General features: G+C 42.9%; 1 protein-coding gene and 1 pseudogene across 1 annotated transcript; both read left to right on the top strand.

Annotated features, from left to right (window-relative positions):
• Positions 1–2980: 2980 nt before the first annotated feature.
• Positions 2981–4727, top strand: LOC115251323 (general transcription factor II-I repeat domain-containing protein 2-like; annotated as a pseudogene).
• A 20549-nt stretch (positions 4728–25276) lies between these two features.
• On the top strand, positions 25277–26244 carry LOC115251331 (protein FAN-like; the record flags this gene model as incomplete). The annotated part of the gene is made up of 5 exons (XM_029843140.1): positions 25277–25346; positions 25427–25556; positions 25642–25713; positions 25816–25924; positions 26072–26244. Coding segments are annotated over exons 2-5 (456 nt in total), but the record flags the coding sequence as incomplete, so codon positions are not given.
• Between the last annotated feature and the right edge of the window lie 54 nt (positions 26245–26298).

Here is a 26298-nt window from a genome sequence, read left to right as displayed (position 1 = left end):
ATGGGTGTAACAGTCTGCTGCTGAAGGAGCTGCTTAAGGCCCCCACAGTCTCGTGTAGGGGGTGAGAGGGGGTGTCCATAATTGATGTCAGCTTGGCTAACATCCTCCTCTCACCCACCTCCTCAATGGAGTCCAGAGGACAGTCCAGGACTGAGCCAGCCCGTCTGACCAGCTTGTTGAGTCTCTTCCTGTCCCTCTCTGAGCTTCCACAGCTCCAGCAGACCACAGCGTAGAAGATCACTGATGCCACCACGAGTCATGAAAAGTCTTAAGCAGTGACCTGCACACTCCAAAGGACCTCAGTCTCCTCAGCAGATGAAGACGGCTTTGGCCCTTCTTGTACAGGGCGTCTGTGTTATGAGTCCAGTCCAGTTTATTTTTGAGGTGAACACCCAGGTGTTTGTACCTCCCTGTACTCCAGTTCGTTCCCCTCAGACACACGTCCAACGATGGCTGTATCGTCGGAGAACTTCTGGAGGTGGCAGCTGTCCGAGTTGTGGCTGAAATCCGATGTGCAGAGAGTGAAGAGGAAGGGAGAGAGAACTGTACCCTGCGGTGCCCCCGTGCTGCAGACTACCACCTCGGACTCACAGTCGTGGAGCCTCACGTACTGTAGTCTGTTGGTGAGGTAGTCGGTGGTCCAGGCAGCCAGGTGACAGTCGACTCCGGCTCCCTCCATCTTCCCTCTCAGCAATGATGGCTGGATTGTGTTGAAGGCACTGGAGAAGTCAAAGAACATGACTCTCACAGTGCTCCCGGTGCTCTCGAGGTGTGAGAGTGACCGGTGCAGCAGGTAGATGACAGCGTCATCCACACCAATGCCCGGTCGATATTCAAACTGTAGAGGGTCCATCTTGCTGTCCACCAGCTGTCAGAGGTGGGTGAGAACGATCCTCTCCATGGTCTTCATCAGGTGAGAGGTTAAAGCCACTGGCCTGAAGTGGTTGGGCTCCCTGGCGTGCGCAGTCTTAGGAACCGGAACCACACATGTTTTCCACAGTAGTGGAACTCTCTCCAGACTGAGGCTCAGGTTGAAGATGTGCAGGACTATTGCAGGACAAACCGGTATCATTTAGTCCAGGGGTCCCCAGGCCACATAACTTTCCCCTTCTCTGATAAGGGGCCAGTGTCAGTTTGTAACAGAAACAGTCTGAGGATTGCAGGAGTGCCTAAACGTAAAAATTTATTGTTTTCAAGAAAGCACAATCAAATAACCCTTTCTGGATTCTTCGCAGAACAAAAGTCAGGAAATAAATAATAACACTATTAATGAAATAAATAATAACCAAATAACCCTCTCTGGGTTCATCACAAAAAAAAAATTCGAATTCTTTCGTCTTCTGCTGCAGCTGGGCGTTTACTTTACCCCCGATTTCTTCAATGTGTCTGGTGATTGTACTCGCTGATACACTCACGGCATTAAAGACATCTTTCTTCTCGGGACACACCACCTCCGCCACAGCGTTTATGCATTTCTTGACAAACTCTCCATCAGTGAAAGGTTTACGGCTGCTTGCTATCAGTGGAGCAGCCTGAAAGCTGGCCCCAACAGATGCCTGGTTCAGCTGAGCTTGGCGTACAAATGTATTCTGCTGAGCTAACGGTCCACTTGTTAGCTTTGAGAGTTTGTCTGTTCGCATTTGGCCTTGCAAGCTATCGTACTTGTCTTTGTGACGGGGTTCATAGTGTCACTGCAGATTGTATTGTTTGAATACCGCCACCTCCTCTTGACAGATGAGTCAGGCAGCCTTTTCTTTGCATTGAACAAAGAAATAATCGTTTGTCCACTGCAGGTTAAATGCCCTGCGTTCTGAATCAATTTCTCTCTGAACTAATGTTTTCGCCATTATTCCGTTCTGTCTTTGAGAGGGGCGGATTAAGGATTTTTGTGTTTGTTCTGTACTTCATATGTAGCATATGAACTTTACACATTACGATAATAGGACTTTAATATCTTCATGGAAGAATTGAATTTTTATATGGCTGCTTTTAACTTGTTGACACTTCTACACTTTAGAGACATTTCCAGTAACCACATAATAAGATGAAGGGCCTGATTTACTTTTTTTTTTTTTTTCATTATATACATCATTATTGTTTAAATATATTTTTCTATTATCTAAGGTATTTTTCTCCTTTATGATTATTTTGATCTCTAGGTGCATCTTGGTCTGTATTTTCTACATATTCAATATTTTCATTGAGAGAAAAATAATGATTTCAGCACCAGCGTTCACAGAACATAACTGAACATTTGTAAAATATGACACCAAATACACAAACAATATTGGTCATTGAAACACATCAAAAGGATCCTTTTCCCACAAACTCTCATGTTTTTACAGTGTTAATCCTGAATGTGATCTGAAGTTACAGACCTTCTTTAGCTAACGTAACTGATCAGCCTTTATCATCAGCAGCTTCCCCAATAAACCAGCTGCTTATAAAGAGACTAAAACTGACCCGTCCACTCTTTCATTCCTCAGTAGAACTTCTGGAGACCTCCCTCAGGTGTCCAAGTCACTGAACATCAAGTATCAGGATCTGGCTTCCCTGTACAACATGATGGAAAGCCTCAAACACCGCCTGTTTGGAATGATGAATGGATGAATTTTTATTTAATTTAGACTAATTTAGACTAATTTTAACATCCTTTATGCCAGTTCCATAGAGCGTGCGCGCGCACACACACACACACACACACTAGCAAAGATGATATCCAAACAGCCAAATAAATGGGAGTCAAAAGAAATCATTTAAAGCTCATATGTCAGAGTCAAGGTCGAGGGTTTTCTATGGCCCCCGGGATGATATTGATTTATTATTAGAACCGGCCCACAGGCCGCAGATGTTTTACACAGGCCAATACTACATTTCCCACAATGCAACGGTGACAGTCTGAGCGGGAGGTGGCTTCATTTCATTATTTATCAGTAGTCATTAGCATAACAGCAAAAGTTAACTTTCAGATACCCATAAAATGGCAAAAGGGAAGGTGGACACTGAGAACCGGGGGTTCAAACAAGGTGGGAGTGGGAGTACATGTTCACGGAGGCAGCTGGGAAACCTGGGTGTCTTCTGTGTGGAGAAAGGGTGGCGGTAATGAAAGAATATCATCTGAGACGGCATCATGAAGCTAAACACGCGGACAAAGACAAGAATATGGACATGGAACAAAAGCTACAGAAGGTTGAGGAATTAAAACCAGGCCTCAAATCTGGACAGGCTCTGTTCAGAAAAGCCAAATCTCAAAGCGAGGCTGCTGTCAAGGCCAGTTTGATTCTGGCAGAAGAGATCGCTCAATCAGCCCGGCCATTTCCAGAGGGGGATTTCATCAAACACTGCATGCTTAAAGTTTGTGAGCAAGTTTGCCCAGACAAAAGGCAACTCTTTTGAAACGGGAGCCTGAGCAGAAACACCATTGTTGTCCCTCAATCTAAAAGAGCAGCTGGAGAAAAAGGGGAAAGATTTCATGGCATCTTCCCTGGCTGTGGATGAGAGCAGCGACATTAGAGGGGACTCCAGCCTCAACGTGACAGAGGAGTTTCTGGCGTTGCGTCCTGTGCACGGCACAACCACAGGACAGGATTTGTATGAAGAGGTGTCAAGATGTGGAAATGAGATGGAGCTGCCTCGGGAAAAACTGGTGGGTTGGACAACAGACGGAGCACCTGCCATGTGTGGACACAGGAGTGGACTGGTGGCCAAGATACGGGAGAAGATGCAGGAGGAAAACGTTACGGCTGAACTGACAGCTCATCATTGCATCATACACCTGGAATCGTTGTGTGCTGAAGCCCTGAACATGGAACATGGAATGTTCACCATCACGCACGCAGTGAACTTTATCAGAGCCAAAGGTTTAATTCAGCGCCAGTTCAAGGCGTTTCTGAGCGGGTGGGAAACGCAGCGTGGTGATTTGCCCCATCACACTGAGGTGCGATGGCTAAGCCAGGGAAAGGTGCTGCACAGATGTTTCCAGCTTCCTGAGGAGATCGGATGTTCTTGGACAGCAAAGGGAAAGACACAACTCAACTCCCAGACCAAAGGTTCTTGTGTGAAACGGCTTTTCTGTGGGACATTCCGAGTCATCTGAATGCAATGAAGCTGCAGCTGCAGGGTCGGGGTGGTGTCCCCTCTGATATGTACAGTACAGTGAAGGCCTTTAAAACCAAACGGACTCTGTGGGAGGCACAGATGCACAAAGGAAACTTGAGCCACTTTCCCAGCTGCCAGACCCTGAAAGAGAAGCTCTCTACCAGTGTGTTCCCGAGCACAGTTTGCTGATTAAATGAGTGTTCTCGCCGCTGACTTCCCACGCCGAGTCACTGACTTCAAAGCACCAAAAAGCAGGTTTGAACTGCTCAGCCGTCCATTTGAGGTTGAGGTGGAAAGCTCAGCACCAAAGCTCCAAATGGAGGTGATTGAGCTCCAATGCAGTGATGCCCTGAAGGCAACACATGGGGCAGTGGGTGCTGCGGAGTTTGCCCGTTTCCTCCCCGACACACATCCAGGCTGCTCCAACGTTGCCTGTGTTTGGCAGCACAGACCTGCGGGAACAACTGCTTTCTTTGATGAAGCTGAACAAAACATCACACAGAAGTCGACTTCCTGCTGAACACCTTCACTCAATTGTGAGGAGTTCCTCAGCTCAGAGCCGGACCCCCAACATTGATGAACTCGTCCAAAAGATGAGACACCACCAAGTATCAGCCTCAAACAAGTGAACATTAAGCTGCAATAACACATTTACAATTATTACTCAGCTCAAGTTTAAAAGTTAAATATTTTTCACTGCACATGTGCCTTTTCCTTGAAGAAAGTGTTGTTTTTGGTTAATAGATTTTTGCACTTTATGTTATTGTATTTCAATCCAATTATGTTCTAAAAATATTTCAGTTGAAAATATACTGATGGTGCCTTGAATAATACCGCTTCATTCATTTACTGTTCATGTTATGGAGATTTTTAGAGAAAGCAAATTTGTCTTTTGTGCCTCTTGAAAATTAAAAATGACTGACAGAGCCATAAGGAACTATTGCTTTATTTATCTGATCATATTGTAAAATATTTGTTAGGTTTTCCGTTGGTTCAGTTTGGTTCACTAGACTACATGCGGTCATTTTAAAGTTTTCCAATGAACATTAGATCAGTCTGGCCCTCGGCTTGGAGCTACATTTTTTATTTGGCCCTCCGTCCATTTGACTTTGACACCCCTGATTTAAATGAATCAGGATGTTTCCATCAGTGGTTAAAAATCCGATGAATGTGATCATCAAAATGCACAAATTCTGTCTTAAATCAGTATCAGCCGTCTTTGTTCATTTAAATATATGGAGCAGTGATCCAGGATTAAACGTTGCTGTTGTCCAAGATTACTGACTGATCCATGATGTGTAACAGATTTCTATTATATCGATTAACCTGAATGTTTGCATTGAAATTTGACAGAAATCTGCAGAATGTAAACTGTATAAAAGTTCACTTTCACAGAAACAGTTGCAGTCTCATTATGGGCTGTAACTGGAGGAGCTCCAGCTTATGTCATGAGAATCTACATGATTCAGTTTATTCATGCATTTAGTGCTCTTTTGTCTGAATTTTACCAGATAAAAATGTACCTTTTCTGCCCCCAATAAAAGAGTTCCTCTGTGTTCTAAGAGTTTAAAGAAATGCATTTAAAAAACTTAAAACGAGGCCAGATTCCCTACAAAAGCCTGGTTTGACCAGCAAGTCTGGCTCATTTACAGTTATTGATGAGCTCTTTTTCTGTGATATCTGCCATTTAAGTCCTAAAAAGCTATTTAAGGGTCGTTTTCCTTCCACTTCTCAATCACCGACGTGTCTCACTTCACAGGACCTGCCCAAAGGTTCCCGTTTCTGTCATCCTCGCTAAAACGGACTAAAAGGACGCTTCTCCGGCTCATCCAGCTCACGGTGTCCAGGCAGCTCACTTTCTCTGTCGGGTAGACGATCTTCCCACAGCGGGCGCACTGAGGGTTCATCCTCGGAACCTCCTCCGCGGTCTCCTCCGCTTCTTTAAAACAGATATAGTTGCCGTCGCCGGCAGCCGAGCGCCACAAGTTCCAGCAAACGTTTGACAACCAGCAGCGACGACAAAATGTAGAGATACAAGTCAGTAGGAGACAGACGGAGCCTCTGTGGACGCACGAAGGAGCCGCGTCCGGGCTGGAGACTCGCTGATGCTGCGCTGACCACCACCGTCAGTGACAAGCTAGCGAGAGTTAGCTCACGAGACCGGAAATTAGCGACAGTAACCAGAAGTAAACAAAGGAGCAGACAATTTTGCGTTAAAATTTCATTCAAATATACAAATAAAGAGTAAAATAAAAAATACATTTAAACTTAACAGAAAATATAAGGACTCATCAACTTTATTTCTACCCAAAATGTCATTTCGACAGTATGATATTAAACTATTAGAATTACACAAATGTATTTTTTACCTTTTGCCAAAAAAATACATGTAAAAATGTTTTGATCCTCAGTCACATAACACAAAGCAGATAAACACACACTGTGTTACAAGTAAACACAGTAAAGTTTCAAATTAAGAAAATATCAAATCTAAAATCACAAAAAAAGTATAAAAATTAAATTGAGAATTTGTGACTGTGTACTGCGCAATCCCTTGCTTATTCTGAGCTTAATCTTTTTATTTTAATTATTTCGTTTGCTGTTAACTATTGTCTTCCTGATTTAGGCGTAACGAGCTGCAGGTGCGCTGGAGGCTCAGCGCTGCGAGTACGTTTCCAGAAACATTTAAACACATGAGATATAGAAGCATCAGTAGCTTCATTTGAGTTCTGAGCTTTGGTGTCTGTGTGGAGCTGTGAAACCACAAGAAGAGGGAGGAGCCATCAGCTGTACGCAGAGATCAAGCCGGCTGTGGATGGAGCCACTACATCATTAAACACATGCGCAACAAGAATGACGGCTACCTAATCAGTAATAGTATAATAGTAATAGTAACGGTAAATAGTAACGTATAATAAATACATTTGAAGAGACAATTAAGAGAATGTTTTCATGCTTATAAGAGTGGCCGAGGAGCCATTTAGAACTTTATAAAGATGCATTGTGTGATACCAGGAACTAATTTAACTTCAAGGCGAAGCTGCTTCTGCTTTGTCGACCATCAACTGATCTCCTGAAAGTCCACCACCGCTTTTTAAAAAATGAATTTTTCATCCATGGACGGAGTAGACGGCAGATGTTTCCACAGATGCTCTTCACCAGTGGTCAGTGAGTGATGCAGCAGATGAGCGGGAGTTGACTGGCTTCAACCAGCTACTGAATCAATGTCTCCAGCCCATAGTCTGGATTCTCTACGAGATCAGACAGCAGCTTCACTCCTGAATCCTGCAGCTGGTTCTGACTCAGGTCCAGTTCTCTGAGATGGGAGGGATTGGACCTCAGCGCCCAGGCCAGAGAGTCACAGCTGATCTCTGATAAACTGCAGCGGCTTAATCTAAATAAAGAAGGGAAACTTTTATAAGGTTATAAGTGAAACCAGTATTAATCTGAAAGGTTAATCAAAGGCATGATCTGTAAATATTTAATTTAGTTACAGGTTAAAAATGATAGTAATATGTAATTACCACAATTCCAACCTCTCAGCTTTGCACTGTTCCAAAGGAGAATATATATTGTTCTGGCCCTCACTCTTCCCAGGTTCTCCCACCTCTTTCCCTCCCATCTCATCATGGAGATCCATCTCACCTGTGGCTCATCTTTAAAGGCACAACGGCTGTTTCCGCCTCCACACCCTCGCTCCCTGTTCACTACTCACTACATGGGGGACATGGATTGAGTGAACTACGTAGCTCACTCAATTTAAAGTTAGTATTCAGACAACGGCGTCATTTACGGTGCACGTAAAGTTATGTCATGGTGTCGCATAATAATTACGAACTGGTCGCCGGGAAAAGTGGCCAGGTCCATTTAATTATTTTAACCCGTCAGAAATACATTCAGCGATCATTTTTTTGAAAATGCAATATTTTACCCTATAATTAACTTTATATAATAAAATGAAATATTAATGTCAATAATAATACAATAATAATTACTTATTACCTAAAATAATTAGTGTCCCTTGACATTTTCAAGCCAAGACGTGATGGAACATTCTCAAGTCATATTCTGCTATAGTGAAAACATTTAATAAAGCAATTTTTCATCAAAAAATGGATCAAAGCTACTTTTCATCTTTGTAAATATTCTTTTACTGAGATTCTGTCGCCTGGTGAGGAACAGACGATTCTGAAGAACAATTTTAAGTGAGGGGGGGATCAGTGAAGATTGATTGATTTGTTTTTACACATTTATGTTGTAATATTTTAAGATGATCATATTGGACCCCTACTGAAAAAAAATCTTATTTCCAAAAATGTCATATATCAAACCGCACAGTAGAAATTACGTTAAAAAATGTATCCCATCAGCCTTTACGGCTGGGGGCTAGGGTGGATACATTTTCCGAGTTAGGGTGCTCGCTTGTACTTTTCGCAGTGCATTGTGGGATACATTGAGTGCACTACATAGGGTACAGCGATGCTCACTAACAATTCGGATACTATTTCAAAATGGCGTCCACACTATTGAGAACACTATGTAGGGTATAGGGGGTGGTTTCAGAAACAGCCAACCTGTCTTAGATGACTTCCTGTCTCCCTCACCATCTCCCTCCTCCTTGGCTGGTGTCTACCAGGCACCCTCACGTAGTTTTGTCTAATTTTGGTTACCATCTGTCAGCTTTTTCATTGTCCTTAAATCAATTTATCATGAATAAGTGGTCCCCGTGTGGCCCTCCCTCCTGAAGGAACTGGGCACAACACACACACTCAGAAAGTGTGAGGACCCTCGGATGGAATAATGGACATTTTTGAGAATGGTGTTTACCTCAGAGTTTCCAGTCGGCAGTTTGGAAAGTGGAGAAAACCACAGAGCAGCTTCACTCCTGAATCCTGCAGCTTGTTCTCACTCAGGTCCAGTTCTCTGAGATGGGAGGGATTGGACCTGAGCGCTGAGGCCAGAGAGCCACAGCTGATCTCTGATAAACTCCAGCTGCTCAATCTGAAAAATGCAGGATAAGGTTATACGGTGCAGGTCTGCATGTTATCTGCGTCAGTACTAAACCTACGTTAGTTCTTAGTTGGGTCGGACCTGAATTCACGATATTACAAGGAATTTTTTTAATGTGGTGCATCACAGCAGTGTTGAGAACAGCCTCACTTCACCATCTTAGCAGCTGGTATATAGGTAGAAAAATGAAGACTGACCTGAGCCTCTCCAGTTTACAGTTTGGACTCTCCAGTCCAGAACAGAGCCGCTTCACTCCTGAATCCTGCAACGTGTTGTGGCTCAGGTCCAGAACCCGCAGATGGGAGCGGTTGGACTTCAGAGCTGAGGCCACAGAATCACAGCTGGTCTTGGATAAACTGCAGCCTCTTAGTCTAAAATAACAATTATTTTGAGAGAAGACAAATAAAAATCAACATGTACCAGAGCAAAACAAAGCTTACAAGCAACAAACCTCTGGTCCTGCACCGGCTTATCTGCCGTATGTTCGTATTTTGGGTTCTTTCAGGGCGGTTGGAAAAGATCTACACCGTATGTAAAGTGTGTGTAGGTCAAAATACCTTCCAAGTTTGTGAAGCCACATTTCTCAATAGCACTCAACTCTTGTCAGGAGTTGGGACAAAGCGACCCACTCCTGATAGCTTGTGGGCGATGCTGCAGCGACCCTGCAATCCCTACACTCTCTGGTGAAACCAAATCAAAGGTTTTAGACACTGCTGGATGCTGGAAGGGTGGCTATAGTCTGGACGCATAGTTCCCCTGACTGCACATTTCTCCAACAATGATTGGCAGCAAGTTTCATGGTTCTCCACCACTTCCTCTCGCTGAGGACCTTCTCAGCTGGTGGTTTATGTTCCACCTTCCAAGTTGAGCAGGTGATACTTCTGCATTCCTGCCACCAGTGTCTCTGCAGAAAGAGTCTTCTCTACTGTTTTATATTATATTATAGAAAATTAGGATTTTTGGTTGATGTCTTAGATTTTGTTGACTAAAAGCAGGTTTTTCTTTAATAACATAGAAAGATTCGATGAGAAGAGAAAATGTATTATTTTATGAGCTACTTCCACTACTATTATATACACATACTTCCATATTGTCTTAGATTGCAAGCTGCTTTTATTGCATCGTTCATAGAAAGTCATATTTGTGAGGAGAAAAACTCAAATGAGGTCATTTTCTTTAATGATCATTACAAAAGAAGGAGGCGATGAACAAACAGATTTATATAAAAATGTGTGAAAACGTCTGCATGGAAACATTTTTAAAACGGTTGCATTGTGTAGAATCGGTGTAGAATCAACTTGTTGACTTCTGATTTGGACTCCAATCGAAGTGAGGTGCAACAATTGTGGATGCTGAAAGCTTCAGATCTTCATGAAGGTTTCTGTGGTTGGACTGACCTGCTGCCCCTTTAAGAGGGAGGCAGGTTTGGGCTTCTGGCTGGAATGAAGCCACCTAAGATGAGAATGACTGCAGGCTTTCGGTACCAAGGTTTAACAGGGTGCTCACTTCACACTTGGGCTTTTCTCTTTTTTGGGATGGGTTTTCTCAGTAGAGAAGGGGCATGGCACACTGCAGCAGCTTTCTTTTTGGGTTTGCTAGTTTTCCTTCTGATCTTTAAAAGACAGGAAGAACCATTTTTGATTTGTCTGAATGTTTGGGCGGTTTTGTGGCCAGCCTAAAATAAAACAAGACAAATCTACAACTGATACTTCCTTTCTAGTCATTGATGACCATCCTCACATGGGACAGATTTCCACAACCAATTTAATACTGCAAATCTGTCCTGTGTGGTCTTTTTTCCGAGAACTGTAACACTACGTTTATAACAAAGATCAGACATGTAAACATTTATTGTCTAACTAGTTACACCTGGGAAAGTACTGGATCATCTCTGACTGACCTGAGAGTCTCCAGCTTACAGAGAGGATCCTGGAGAACACCACAGAGCAGCTTCACTCCTGGATCCTTCAGCTGGTTCCAACTCAGGTCCAGTTCTCTGAGATGGGAGGGATTGGACCTCAGCGCCGAGGCCAGAGAGTCACAGCTGTTCTTTGATAAACTGCAGTCACCCAGTCTGGATAAGGAATCATGGCAGGAAATTATCTCTTATTGGAGGAAAAGTCATATTACACTTGCTCAAAATCATTATTTCATTTTATTTCATTATTTAATCAGGGCCCTTGGAGTCAGGAGAGCTCTGCCCCCCACTGATAAACTGGGATATTACAGCAACAACATAGTTAAAAACTATCTATAAAATTGACTTTCTATGGCTCATTTAAATTCATACTACACTTCTCTTCTCCAAAAGTCAATGGAGTTTATCTTGAAGCCTTTCATTGTTGAGTTGTTATGTCGAAGATAAAAGAAAGCTGACCTGAGAGTCTCCAGCTTACAGAGAGGATCCTGGAGAAAACCACAGAGCAGCTTCACTCCTGAATCCTTCAGCTGGTTCCCATTCAGCTCCAGAACCCTCAGATGGGAGGGATTGGACCTCAGCGCCGAGGCCAGAGAGTCACAGCTAAGATCTGATAAATTGCAGTAACACAGCCTAACAAAACCAACAAATGGGGCAAATAAAAACACATTTCTAAATATGAAAATGAAGAGAAAAGCAGGAAATGTAAAGAAATTTAGAAAGGACCAACAGAGGCCTCCTGACCTGAGCGTCTCCAGTCTGCAGTTTGGATGCATCATTGCAGAAGACAGTAACTTTACCGCATCTGTCAGGCTTTCGTTTTCTCTTAAGCTCAGCTCCCGTAGATGAGAAGGGTTTGACGTCATTGCTGAGGTCACAACTTCCCAATGACTCTTTGAAAGAAAACTACCACACAGTCTGTTGTGCATGAAACAAAAATAGTGAGTCAAACTTTGGGATTTCTAATCAACTTATCTGAGAATCTACCTCAACACAAATGTAGCTCATTTCCTGGAAAAGCTAAATTCAACACCGTAGAGCAACAGTTTGAACGACCATCAGATCTGAAATGCAACTGAATTATTCTCAACATTTGTCTTATTTTAGAACAGCTTATAATTACTCAATATTTAAAATGATTATAGCAAATGGTTTAAAGAAACGTGCATCTTTTTATCTGTCTATCGGCTCTTTGGATATTTTGCATTTCATACAATTTGTACGATCGTGCGTCAAGTCTTAATTCAGCGATCCGATCGATGACATCAGAGTCTCTGGTTGCATCGATTGCCCTCAGCTTCTGTTATATCTGCCTGTTTTCCTTCAAATCATTTTCACTGCACCTTTTGTTGCTAGTGATGAAGTTGCCACCTAACGGGTGTGGAAAGGGTCAAACAACTTTGTGGGTCACATAAAGGCTCCAAACGGAACCGCCACAAAGACCTAAAACACCCATTTAAACCAACGAGGCCGGCTGTTTTTACGTTGAACAAATGAAGCAAAATAGTCACGTGTCATTAGTTAAAATGTGTTTTTCTGTCGTTTGAATACGATGTATACAAAAAAACAAAAGTTATTTAATGACATGACAGTAATTTCATGATAGTCAGTTAACTTGTGGCTCCTATTATTCCTGCCTTATGTTGGTTTGTCTGGATTGACCTTTGAACTTATATCCAGCCAGTGTTGAACATTTCTGAATGAATTGTTTTTTTTAAAATTTATGGACGCTGCAATGGAAATAAAGAATTGAAGGAATGACCACTGGAGAGGGTATTGCTACCTGACATGATCGACTCGGTTGATTTAAACGCCGATGTCCGGCCTCAAAAATCTTTACTTACTCGGCCTTCCTGCAGTTCCTCACAGCTGGAATCAGGCGACGTCGTCCCTCATCTGAGGTGTTGTACTGCTGCAGGTTCAGCTCATCCAGAACCTCCTCTGACATCTGCAGCAGGTAGGCCAGAGCTGAACAGTGGATCTCTGACAGTCTCCTCTCTGATTTCTTCTCTGACTTCAGGAACTCTTGGATCTCCTGATGGACTGACTGATCCTTCATCTCCATCAGACAGTGGAAGATGTTGATGCTTCTGTCTGGGGAGATTTCATCACTGTTCACCTCCTTCAGGTTGTTGAGGACCTTCTGGATGGTTTCTGGGTGGTTCTCCATCTGATCCAACAGTCCACCCAAGATCCTCTGATTGGACTCCAGAGAGAGACCATGAAGGAAGCGAACAAACAAGTCCAGGTGGCCATTTTTACTTTTGAGAGATTTCATTAGTGCTCTCATGAGGAAGTCATCAAGAGATGTGGCTGGATCGTTATTTAACAACCCAACAAAACAGGAAAAAGGGTTTGGTTTCAAATATTTTAGGAAAGACTCCATAATCCTTTTATTGATGGTGTAACAGTGGAACATGTAGACGGCAGCCAGAAACTCCTGAATGCTCAGATGAACAAAGCAGTAGACTGATTTCTGGAAGATCACACTCTCTCTCTTGAAGATCTCTGTACAAACTCCTGAGTACACCGACACCTCGGAGACGTCCAGTCCACATCGCTCCAGGTCTTTTGAGTAGAACATGATGTTTCCTTTCTCCAGATGTTCAAACGCCAGCCGACCCAACTTCAGAAGGAGTTCTTTGTCAGCCTCAGTCAGTTCCTCTGGTCTCTGCTTTCCTCCATACTTCTGCTTCTTCCTCTTTATCTGAACCCTCAGGAAGTGTGAGTAGAGGTCAGTCAGGGTTTTGGGCAGCTCTCCTCTCTGGTCTCTGGTCATCATGTCCTCCAGAACTATAGCAGTGATCCAGCAGAAAACTGGGATCAGACACATGATGTGGAGGCTCCTGGAGGCCTTGATGTGTGAGATGATTCTCTTGGACAGATCTTCATCACTGAACCTCCTCCTGAAGTACTCCTCCTTCTGGGAGTCAGTGAAGCCTCGTACTTCTGTGATCCTGTCAACACACGAGGGAGGAATCTGATAGGCTGCTGCAGGTCTGGAGGTGATCCAGATGAGAGCTGAGGGAAGCAGGTTCCCCTGGATGAGGTTCACCAGGAGCACCTCAACTGATGATACTTGTGTGACATCAGAGATGACCCGATGCTTGTTGAAACCCAGTGAAAATCTGCTTTCATCCAGGCCATCAAAGATGAACAGAAGTTTACAGACAGTCAGATCTTCTGCTCTGATCTTCTGTAATGTTGGATGGAAAACATGAAGCAGTGAGAGAAGACTGTGCTGCTCATCTCTGATCAAGTTCAGCTCCCTGCATGAGAGCGGAAGCACCAGACTGATGTCTTGGTTCTCCAAACCTTCTGCCCAGTCCAGACTGAACTTCTGCACTGAGAAGGTTTTTCCAACGCCGGCGACACCGTTGGTCAGAACCACTCTGATGTGTCTCTGTTGCTCAGATAAGACTTTGAAGATGTCTTGGCACTTGATTGGAGTTTCCTGGATGTTCTTCTTGGAGGTTATCTCAAGCTGTCTCACCTCATGTTGTGTGTCCACCTCCTCACTTTGTCCCTCAGTGATGTAGAGCTCAGTGTAGATCTTGTTCAGCAGGGTTCCACTTCCTGCTTCATTAGTTCCTTCAGTCACATGTTCACATCTTCTCTTCAGACTCATCTTATGACCTTCTATCACCTCCTGCAGATCACCTCCTGAACATAAGTAAACCAATGATTTCCATCTATAATAAATCATCAACACAACTACAAATTCATGACATCACAAGTTCAATTTTATATTGAACAATTTTACTTTGTTTGGGCTTCATTTCAGCATCTCCAGATCTGCTTCCAGATTGTGAACAAGAGGACTCTCCTGGTGGAGCTGACTGGTCCCAGTTTGATAGGATGTGCTCCCTCCTCTCACTATGAAACACATCTCTATTAGTACTTTGATTTATAGGATGAAAAAACCTGATCAAGACTCAATATTGTTCCAGCATTTATGTCTGAATTCATCTTTCAGTTTAAACCTGATTCTTGTTTCTAATCAACAATATTCACATTAAGTCTGTAACTATATGACTGTCTGAGGTTTAAGTGTTAAACATCTCCAATAATAAACTTACAACCTGCTGCTGTTAATGTGACTAACAGCTGGCACACAAACACATCATCATGCTTTAGTTTTCTTACATTTTCTCTGAACTTCTGAAGGTTATGGGTACACCTTTGGAGTGGTCACTCTTCAGGGACACACAGCTGGGCACTGTGGACTCTGCTCTGTCCTCGTCCATCCTGAGGAAACATCAGAAATAGTGATGAGACTGTGATGAAGGTAAATAATCTGGAGAGGTTGTAGTTAAATAATCTCAATTCACTGCATTTTTATCAAACAGGAACATTTCTAATACATTCTGGATAACAACTGAATCAATAAATCAATGATGTATCTGTATAATTCTCATGTTTTCAGAGTTTAAGCTGTTTTTTTTAACTGTTCCCTGCAGTGAGAAAAGAACTGGCACCTTTTCCAGCCCCTCATCCTGCAGCACTGAATGTGCTCTAAAGTTCTTTCCAGAGCAAACGTCTCTGCACTTGCAGCAACATGTTGTAGTCATGGATCCGTGAGGAGAACCAGATACAGGAAACGCCCCGACTTTGATCCAAAAACCCAACTGGTGGCCAACGGTGGTCCGGCAACGACGGGGACGCTGGTCCATCGGCCCGACAACACTGGTTTTCCACAGGCCAACATGGTGAAAGGACTGTCTTCAGCTCAGCCAATAAATGATTTGGTGCTACATAAACATACTAGCCAGGACTTTTTAACTTCCTTCCTTTGTTCCCCTCTTCAATTATTTCTATGATCCAAATCCTCAAAGATCACTACTCTATTTAAAATAGATGAAAGAAATGACACCCACTCCTGCATTTCTTTCACAGTGGTTCCACAACATAGAACAATAAACCACTGTGAGAAAACGTGCAACATGGACCAAAAATCCTGTTGGTGTCCTGTGATCCTGTGTGGATTTATTTATTTAGTTATTTTGAAAGTTTATTGTCTTAAATAATACCAAAATATCCAGCTGTAACCTGGACTGTTGAACAACTCTAATAACTCTAAGAGCTTTTCACCTGTCACAAAATGTCGCTCTTCCTGCTTTGTCTGAACAGAATACTTTCACTTTTAAAACCTAATCAACAGCTTTATGGCGTATATATTACTACCATTAAAGCGTTCTGGGAGGGTTTAAAGTTCTTTTAGGATCAGTAGCAAAGACCAGAAAAATAAACTAAACTTCACTTAGAAAGACTTTTCAACTATAACTAAAGCCAGACTATAAGAAAGTTAATTAAGAACTATTCATTTATAATGCATAATGATGTTTTGTGCTAAAACTAAATATGAAGTCTAGTTGATTCAAATCTTGATTTTTATCTCCAAACACAACTGTCAATTCTTTTCAATAATGCTTTTCGTTTCCACTCACCTTGTCGGTCTTCCGTCTTCCTGCTTAGTCTGAAAGGAATACTTTGAAAAACTCGTTTGTTGGGTTCCCAGTTTCTGGGAACGTTGTTGCTGGTGTCTACCTGCAGGGACCTGTCGCTCCCTTTAAGCTCTAAACTTTGCGGTTCTGTGTGTAGTTTGTTGGTTTAAATATTTTTGATGAATTCTAACAACGATGATTGAAACTGTCAATGACCAATAGAAAGTTCGTCCATTTTTCTACTGCGTCACACATTTTCATTATTTATTGTCATTAGTATATGAACTAGTATATGAACCCAAAGTACTAAAAAGTCTACATACACGCACACGCGTGTATTAAGTGTTTATACACACGTGTGCGCGTACGTGCACACTGTATATTCATATAATAACTGTTAGTTTCTAAAACACCAAAGTAGAGTCACTGAGGCACGGCTTCACCTCCTTTACACCGAGGTTTCACTGAGCAGGTGTGATGAACTGTTGCAGAAGGAAAAGCATGGAACATGTTAATAACCGGACACAAAAACACTCAGGTTTATTGTCTGGACCTCGCCATCCCTTTGGGGAGGATCATCTCTGTTAGTTTTTTGCTTTTGTTTTTCTAACATTCTTCTCATGTAATCAGCTAGAGTAGACTCATCATTTGTCTCCCAGTAGTTTTTGAACTGAGGAAGCCTGTACGGTCTTCCAAATAAGATCTCATAAGGAGTTAGGCCTGCGGTGCTTGTAATGTTTATGTAGAGCTTAGCCAAATCAACACATTGTGTCATGCATCTCTTCAGTCTGTTTTTAATAGTGCCATTAGCTCTTTCAACTAAGCCTGCGCTCTGAGGATGATAGGAGCAATGGTGTTTTAAATCAATATGAAACATAACACTGATCTTTTTAACAACTTGATTTACAAAATGAGTACCGTTATCAGAGTAAATTTTTTCTTCACTTTTATTTAATTCTATGAAGTCCATATGTATAGTTTGGAATTGATATTGGGGAGCAGGAAATTTTCCTCTCCTGGGTCTCAGATTTCCCTGTGAATTGTGTTTCGCACACGTCAGACATGTTCTACAAATTTTTTTTTTTGAATAAGAATTGAATCCATAGGTTGTATAATGCTGCTGTATCTGTCCTACCGTCCCTCCTGTTGAGACATGTGTTACACCATGGCTCAATATAGCAGCATATTTACACAGATTTTCTGGTAGGATAGATTTTCCTGCTGGTCATACATATATTATTCTTTTAAGGTTGCTCATTTTTCTTTGATGAGCCATCTACAAACAAAAATGCTTCAGCTTTTAAAGGTTTATCTAAATCACTTCTACTTTTTGCAGTTTGTTCAGCTAATTCTTGGCAGTCACGTGGTTCTCCGTCATCTGTTTTGTGCCTTTCCTATGTCTTTCCTATGGCTATATCTCTCAACTTACTTTGTTTTCTTATGAGGCAAAATAATAAAACACAGGACTAGCAGAGTTCTCCTATCAACTCTTTCAATGGCTTAGTCCTCCATTCACACACAAACACAATTTCCTATTTTCTTAACTTAATTATGTCTAAGTTATAACCTACTTAATTAATGGCTAAGTATAAACAACACTATAGAAGCACTCGTTTCCACAGCCATAGATGTTGCGATTACAGCTTTCAGTGTGGAAGAGCACATGCTACAGGGTCAAGTTTAGACGAGAAATATGCTATTGGTTTCATTTTAGTCCCACATTGTTGAGCTAAGACCGAGGTCATCAAATGTCCTTTGCAATCAACCATCTGAACCAAAGGTTTGCTGTAATCTAAGGCTAAAGCTAAAGCTGTGCTCGACACTAAAGCTTCTTAATGTCACGGAAGGCCTTTGCTGCGTTTTCAGTCCATTTTAGTGAAGAAGTCATTTTTAAATATTCATACATCAATTTTTTGCAACGGTGCTGTAATTTCAGCATAATTTGGCACCCAGTTGCGGCAATAATTAGTTAGTCCTAAAAAGGACATCATTTGCTTTTTAGTTTGTGGTTTTGGAGCTTGCAAAATAGCTAGTTTTACGGCCTTCTATGATAGTTCTTCCTCCTGCACTCAGGTTGTGACCCAAGTACTTTACTTCAGCTTTGCACAGCTGTAGTTTACTTTTGCTTACTTTATGGCCTTCTTCTGCTAGATGTTTAAGAAGTGCTATGGTGTCTATTTTACATGCTTCTAAGGTTTCAGATGCTAATAAAACATCATCTACATAAATCAATACTTGACTCCCACTGGGAGGGTGAAATTTAGCCATACTTGCTGTCATTATCTGAGAATAAATAGTTGGGCTTTCACAATAACCTTGGGGTAATCTGGTGTAAGTGTAACGTTTGCCTTCATATGTGAATGCAAACCAAAACTGACTGTCTTTATCAACAGGTACATAAAAAAAGGCATTGCTGATATCAACTACAGTAAAAACTTTAGCTTTCGGATCTAAAGAATTCAGGAGCGTATATGGATCTGGAACGCAGGGAGCTCTCTGTATTACTGCATCATTTACGGCTTGTAAGTCCTGAACCATGCGCCATCCTGCAGATGGGGTTTGTTTCTTTACTGGAAAAATGGGAGTATTACATGGTGAATCATCACATTTAACGAGAACTCCTGCTGTGATCAGATCATGTATTACAGGTTTGATGCCCTCACGAGCATCCGTTTTTAATGGATATTGCCTCACACGAGGCCTGTACTCGCTTTTAGGTCTAATTTGTACTGGTAATACTCCTTTAATTAATCCTACATCAGAGGGTCCTACTGACCACAACTTAGTGGGTATTTCTTCAAGCCAATCTTCCTCTTCCTGTGTCAAAAGGACATCAGCCATGATTTCATCTTCTAGAAAATATCATCGTCGTTCATAGCGGATCATGTCACCGTTGTTGTCATCATGCAGTCCGCTGTTTGCTCTAAAAACTTTAGTCATTCTGGCTTGATACTCTTCGAAAAGCTCATCCTCTCTTTGTTTAACATGGTTAATTTCCACATAATTTGCTCTCTTAGCAAAACAATTTCGAGTTCTTAATACAAGAGCATTGACTCTGTTTGTCAATTCACCATCATCATGTTTTAGCACCTAATTTTTTGTTTTGTTTTGGATTCCAGTCTCCTCTTATATGAGTCCAGTTAGAACCCAGAGCTGTCATCCAGATCTGTTGAACCTCTGCACCATTAAGGTGATAGGCTCTTCTCACATTTTCCATAACTTCTATAAAGAGTTCTATGTCTTCCTTATGGGAAGGCACACCTTCTATGGCTTTTTTAACATCCTCCATTGTCCAAGTTCTATAGACTAGCATTACAGGTTGGTTTGCTTCAGCATTTGGATTAGCTACTTCAATCATGGGGTACATATCTTCCATTGGAGGAGTGCTCGTTTCACTTAGATTATTCAATTTTGGGACTGCTGGAGTCAGTGCTTGTCCTAATGTCTTTTGACCACGCATACCCAAAGGGGTGCGCTGAGCGTGTAATTCTAAGTGTATCAGTGGGTGGAGGGTCTAATGTCTGTGGTGTATATGTCGGTGGCAATGCACACGATTCACGAAGGTCAGGATACAAGCCTCCCACCCCTGCTGCTCTCTGTTCTACATCCGCTTCCCCTTTCTCTGCCGACTTATCTGTTGCCTGCTCTGTCTGTCTGTGCGCGCGTCTGCTCACTGCGCCTGTTTCATCATCCTCTTTCCTGTGAAACATTAACTGTTTGTTCTCAACCTCGTCCTTTCCCTCCTTTGCCTCCATTTTCGACTTACTTCGTCCCTTCTCTCTCCTTAACGCTAACTGTAACCAAAACTCAGTATCCTCAGAACCGCATTTTTTCATCTTTTTTGGATTATTTTTAGTTCGCTCTTTTATTTCATCTTGTAGGGCTGTTATTTGTTGCGAATTTAGCTGTCCTTTGAACCCATAATCAGTTATCCACTTGTCTAAATACGTGAGTTTCTTTGGATTTTGTCCGTCGATGAATTTCCCATCCTTACACCGCAATTCATCTCTGGGCCTTTGTTTACTTTTACTTGTCCCCATTTTTTTCTTTTTTTCTTTTTGAGGATTTCGATTTTTACTCTTAGCTCTACTTTTCAATCTGCTTTTTATTACGATTTTTTTTTATTTTTTTTTATTTTATGAGTTAGCCTTATCCTAATTTTTTTGTTGTTGTTTTTTTATTAAGAATTTGGTCCAGTCTTGCACATAGGGTGACCTAAAACTGGGATGTTGATCTCAGTGGGGTGATAATTAATCAAACCGTTGTGGTACTTCTCACTTCAACTCTTTCGAGTGGAGAGTCTTGCCTCTGCATCCACAAGGGCCTTATCACTTACAGTCCCACTGCTTTGGTATGATTGAAAATACCTAGTGGTATTTAACAATCCTTTCACACTCACAATCACTCTGGATGATTTGTCGTGACTTAATTTCTTTTTCACGTGGCCAGGACTCCCTCGCCCTGCCTTGGTACTTCCCTTAGTACTCATATTTACCTGCCATTGACTAGTATTCACAGGGTTTGTTTCTCATTGCGTCTTACAGAGGACTTTCGGGTTCCTCTCTCCCAAAACACTGCCTTAGTGTCTATCGCAATTTTTACATTAAGTCCCCGACAATCATCACACACACACACACTTTTGAATTCAAGACATGCTCACCACTGTTGCCTTTTCCTCCTGGAATTCCGTCAACCATCAGGGTCCAATCAGTGAGCTGAAGCCCAGTCCCGGAAAGGGAATCTTAGGTCGCTTTGAGGCGGCCTGCCGTGGCCACGGTCTTTCCTGAGGTTCAGCCTCACCCACCGGACCCTTCAGGTGTGTTGGAATCCGGCTCGAAGGACCAAAATGTTAGGTTCAAACAACCTGAAACACGAGAAACACAAATGAGGCAAAGACAACAGTTTAGAAGTTTACTTGCAAGGAGAACGGAGAGATGTGCTCAGTTACAGATCTCCAACACGTTCTGACGCACAACTTCCGCCATCCTTCTTTTATTGAGATTAGGAGGTCCCTAGTTACAGAAGTCAAATGTGTCTAAGGGAGGGGGAAAACACAAGATAGCAGGTCTCCAACAGAGCAAGAGACTGTAAATCATAATGGTGAGATTATACGTAGGCCTTCACTGTTTTGATTAGCTTAGCTCACAAACAGCACATTCTTCTATATCAGACAGATTAAGAGAACATCTCCTGTGTCATGCTCTGCAGCTCTGTCTCCAGTCAAGGCCACTTCTCCAACAGCCACCGCATTTCTGTCGCCCTCGACCAGAGAAGTTCGAGTTGACATATCAAGCATCATGAACATTAAGCATTGGCAAATAATAAGAAACATTAAATAATGAGAGACAATATAACAAGAATAAGGAATATAACAAGGTGAAAGCAAATAAGAGATAACTTTAATATAATGGATCTAACAATCTCATTCTTCAGCTTTGAACTGTCAGAGTTAAAAGGTTTCATCCTTCCACAAGACCAGAAAACTTCCGCCCAACCTTCTGACCTCTAGTGTCGTATTTTCATCTCTTCAAAAATTATCATGTTGAACATTTTGTCTTCCTGATTTAGACGTAACGAGCTGCAGGTGCGCTGGAGGCTCAGCGCTCTTCGGAGATTGCCCCCCCCCCCCCTGAATGCCGTTCCTGCAGGTAGAGGAGGAGGTGAGAAGTCCGAGTGCCGACCAGAAAGCGAACCACAACAAATAACATATGAAAGAGGATATATGAACATGTGACTTAATAACATATGAAAGAGGATATATGAACATGCGACTTAATAACATATGAAAAAGGATATATGAACATGCGACTTAATAACACATGAAAGAGGATATATGAACCTATGACTTAATAACATATGAAAGAGGATATATGAACCTATGACTTAATAACATATGAAAGAGGATATATGAACATATGACTTAATAACATATGAAAGAGGATATATGAACATGCGACTTAATAACACATGAAAGAGGATATATGAACCTATGACTTAATAACATATGAAAGAGGATATATGAACATGTGACTTAATAACATATGAAAGAGGATATATGAACATATGACTTAATAACATATGAAAGAGGATATATGAACATGTGACTTAATCACATATGAAAGAGGATATATGAACATGTGACTTAATAACATATGAAAGAGGATATATGAACATGTGACTTAATAACATATGAAAGAGGATATATGAACATGTGATTTTTCCACTATAACACACACACATACACACATCAGTATCAGTGTTCCAAATCCTGTTTTCTTTTTCTGCCAGCTCTTCCTCCAGCGATTACCCCGCATCTTGCGCATGTCCCGCCCTGCTGAGGCAGAGCCGTACTGGGATGGAGCGTTACCGCGGCGATCCAGCTCAGTGGGCTACATTGCCTCGGCTGAGGAGTACGACAGTGTGAAGTCCCGCAGTGAGCTGATGTTTGAGAAACAGTCTGGGAGACACGGACTGGTGACCCGAGTCACACACGCTGCCAGGACGTTTCCAGAAACATTTAAACACATGAGATATAGAAGCATCAGTAGCTTCATTTGAGTTCTGAGCTTTGGTGTCTGTGTGGAGCTGTGAAACCACAAGAAGAGAGAGGAGCCATCAGCTGTACGCAGAGATCAAGCCGGCTGTGATATGTGAGATGGGAGGGATTGGACCTCAGCGCCGAGGCCAGAGAGTCACAGCTGATCTCTGATAAACTGCAGCGCATTAATCTAAATAAAGAAGGGAAAGTTTTATAAGGTTATAAGTGAAACCAGTATTCATCTGAAAGGTTAATCAAAGGCATGATCTGTAAATATTTAATTCAGTTACAGCTTAAAAAATGATAGTAATATGTAATTACCACAATTCCAACCTCTCAGGTTTGCACTGTTCCAAAGAAGAATATATATTGTTCTGGCCCTCACTCTTCCCAGGTTCTCCCCACCTCTTTCCCTCCCATCTCATCATGGAGATCCATCTCACCTGTGGCTCATCTTTAAAGGCACAACGGCTGTTCTATCCTGGACCAGATCAATGGTTCTTTAGTGTCAGGTTATGTACCCTGGTCCTACAAGGTGGCAGTGATTAAGCAGTTGCTTAAAAACATCACTGGATCCTGATGTATTAGCAAATAATAGGTCGATATCCAACCTTCCTTTGATCTCTAAAGTTCTTGAGAAGGTGGTGGTGACTCAGTTACTGGAGCACCTGCAGAGAAACAGCCTGTTTGAGATGTTTCTGTCAGGCTTTAGAGCTCATCACAGCACAGAAACGGCACTTCTTAAAGTCACTAATGATCTTCTCATAGCTTCAGATCATGGACTGGTCTCTATGCTGGTTCTGCTGGACCTCAGTGCTGCTTTTGATACAGTTGATCACAGCATCCTGTTACATAGACTGGAACATGTGATTGGGATTAAAGGGACAGCACTAGACTGGTTTAGATCATATTTATCTGATAGATCCCAGTTTGCTCAAGTCCATGGTGTTCCCTCCTCATACAGTAGGGTTAGCCATGGAGTTCCTCAAAGTTCTGTACTTGGACCAATCCTCTTCACCTTGTACATGCTTCCCTTAGGGAACATTATTCGGCTGCATGGGATCAATGTTCATTGTTATGCTGATGACACTCAGCTCTATTTATCCATGAAACCAGAGGAGACAGAGAAGTTAGTGAAGCTCCAGACCTGTCTTAAAGACATAAAGTCCTGGATGTCTTTTGTTTTATTTTTAATTTCCTCCTCCTTAACTCAGGAAAGACTGAGGTCATGGTGTTTGGTCCTGAACCTCTCAGGGATAGATTAGATCACATGATCACTCTAGATGGTATCTCATTAACATCTAGTCTCTCTGTGAGGAATCTAGGAGTAACTTTTGATCAAAATCTCTCCTTCAACTCACACATTAAAACAGTCTCTACAAGTGCCTTTTTTCACCTGAGGAACATCTCAAAGATCAGGAAGCTACTGATGCAGCATGATGCTGAAAAGTTAGTCCATGCATTTGTTCCTTCCAGGCTGGACTACTGTAATTCTTTATTATCAGGGTGTCCAAACAACTCTTTAAGAAGCCCCCAGTTGATCCAAAATGCTGCAGCCAGAGTTCTGACAGGTATTGACCACAGAGATCACATTACTCCTGTAATGGCGTCTCTTCATTGGCTGCCCGTTAAATTTAGAATAATTTTTAAAATTCTTCTTCTGACCTACAAGGTCCTCAGAGGCCTAGCTCCATCCTACCTGGAGGAGCTAGTGACACCTTAGTAGCCCAATAGACCGCTCCGCTCTCAGAATGCTGGTCTACTTGTGGTTCCCAGAGTCTCTAGGAGTAGAATGGGGGGCCGAGCATTTAGCTACCAGGCCCCCCTGCTATGGAACCAGCTCCCTGTCCAGGCCCCCCTGCTATGGAACCAGCTCCCTGTCCAAGTACGGGAGGCTGACTCCATCGCCACTTTTAAGATCAGACTCAAAACCTACCGCTTTGAAAAAGCTTATTGTTACTAATTCAGTAGTTGCAGTTACTATCATAGACAGACAAATTATCATACTTAGGGGGTCGTCTAATCGTTAGGTCACATCTTAGCTATGCTGCTATAGGCCAAGGCTGCCGGGGTCAAGAAACATGATCACCTGACAGGCCTCTGTCACTCCACTGGGTCATGGTTTCCTCTCCTCTCCTCTCCTCTCCTCTCCTCTCCTCTCCTCTCCTCTCCTCTCCTCTCCTCTCCTCTCCTCTCCTCTCCTCTCCTCTCCTCTCCTCTCCTCTCCTCTTCTCTCCTCTCCTCTCCTCTCCTCTCCTCCTCATCAAGCAGACTAGTTATGCTAGATTGGAGCCAATTTACAGTCACGGCTGGCGAGGACGTCCTTTGACAAAAACTGGTATGACGTCGACCTGCTGGGAGCCAGTTTAATGAGCATTGATTATTTCTGCTGGGTGAGATGATGGATGTGCTGTGAAGCTTTCAGAGCCTGACTGAGAGGCCTCACATGGAGTGTGCAGCAGAGATGGTCCTCCCGCTGGTGTGTAACCCAGGACACATCTGCATCACCGATGAGAGCCTCTATTTCCAGCCCCTCAACGGATATCCTGTAAGCTGCTGACGCCCCGGCCCGGCCCGGCCCGGCCCGGCCCAGTCTGTGATAACGGCCTTGATTTTCCGCTCTGTCGTTTCAGGAACAGGTGATTCAGATCAAACTTCAGGGCGTCAGGAGAATCTACAAACGGCGACACGCACTCAGACCACTGGTGGGTTCAGCCGGTGCGACAGGCTCAGTGTTGTGCTACACAAGCATGCTCACAGTGTGTGTGTGTGTGTGTGTGTGTGGGGGGGGGGGGGGGGGCATGCAGGGTCTGGAGTTGTTCTGCACTGAGAATGATGTCTGCTCCGACATCTACCTGAAGTTCTACAGCCCAGCCGACAGAGATGAAGTCTACTACCACATGGCCTCTTTTTTAGGTGGGAGACGTCGCCGGTCCGTCACGGCCTCAGAAATATCACACCCTAGCATGTTTGCTGGCTGCTACCCGCCGTTCTAGCGTTCCCAGTTTGTTGTTCAGTTAGACGTAAAAAGCCCAGCTTTACCCCGACCCCCTGCTCGCTCAGAGAACCACATGGTGGAACACACGGCAGAGAGCTACATGCTGCAGTGGCAGCGCGGCCTCCTCAGCAACTACCAGTATCTGCTCCACCTCAACAACCTGGCCGACCGCAGCTCCAACGACCTCTCCCAGTACCCCGTCTTCCCCTGGATCATCGCAGACTACAGCAGCGTGCAGTTAGGTGGGTCCACAGCAGAGGCGGGAGCGCTGGGGCGTTTCCACGGCGACGCA

This window comes from Takifugu rubripes, chromosome 10 (genome assembly GCF_901000725.2).
Source record: "Takifugu rubripes chromosome 10, fTakRub1.2, whole genome shotgun sequence".
NCBI classification, from domain to species: Eukaryota; Metazoa; Chordata; class Actinopteri; order Tetraodontiformes; family Tetraodontidae; genus Takifugu; species Takifugu rubripes.
This window is presented reverse-complemented; position numbering and strand designations above follow the sequence as displayed.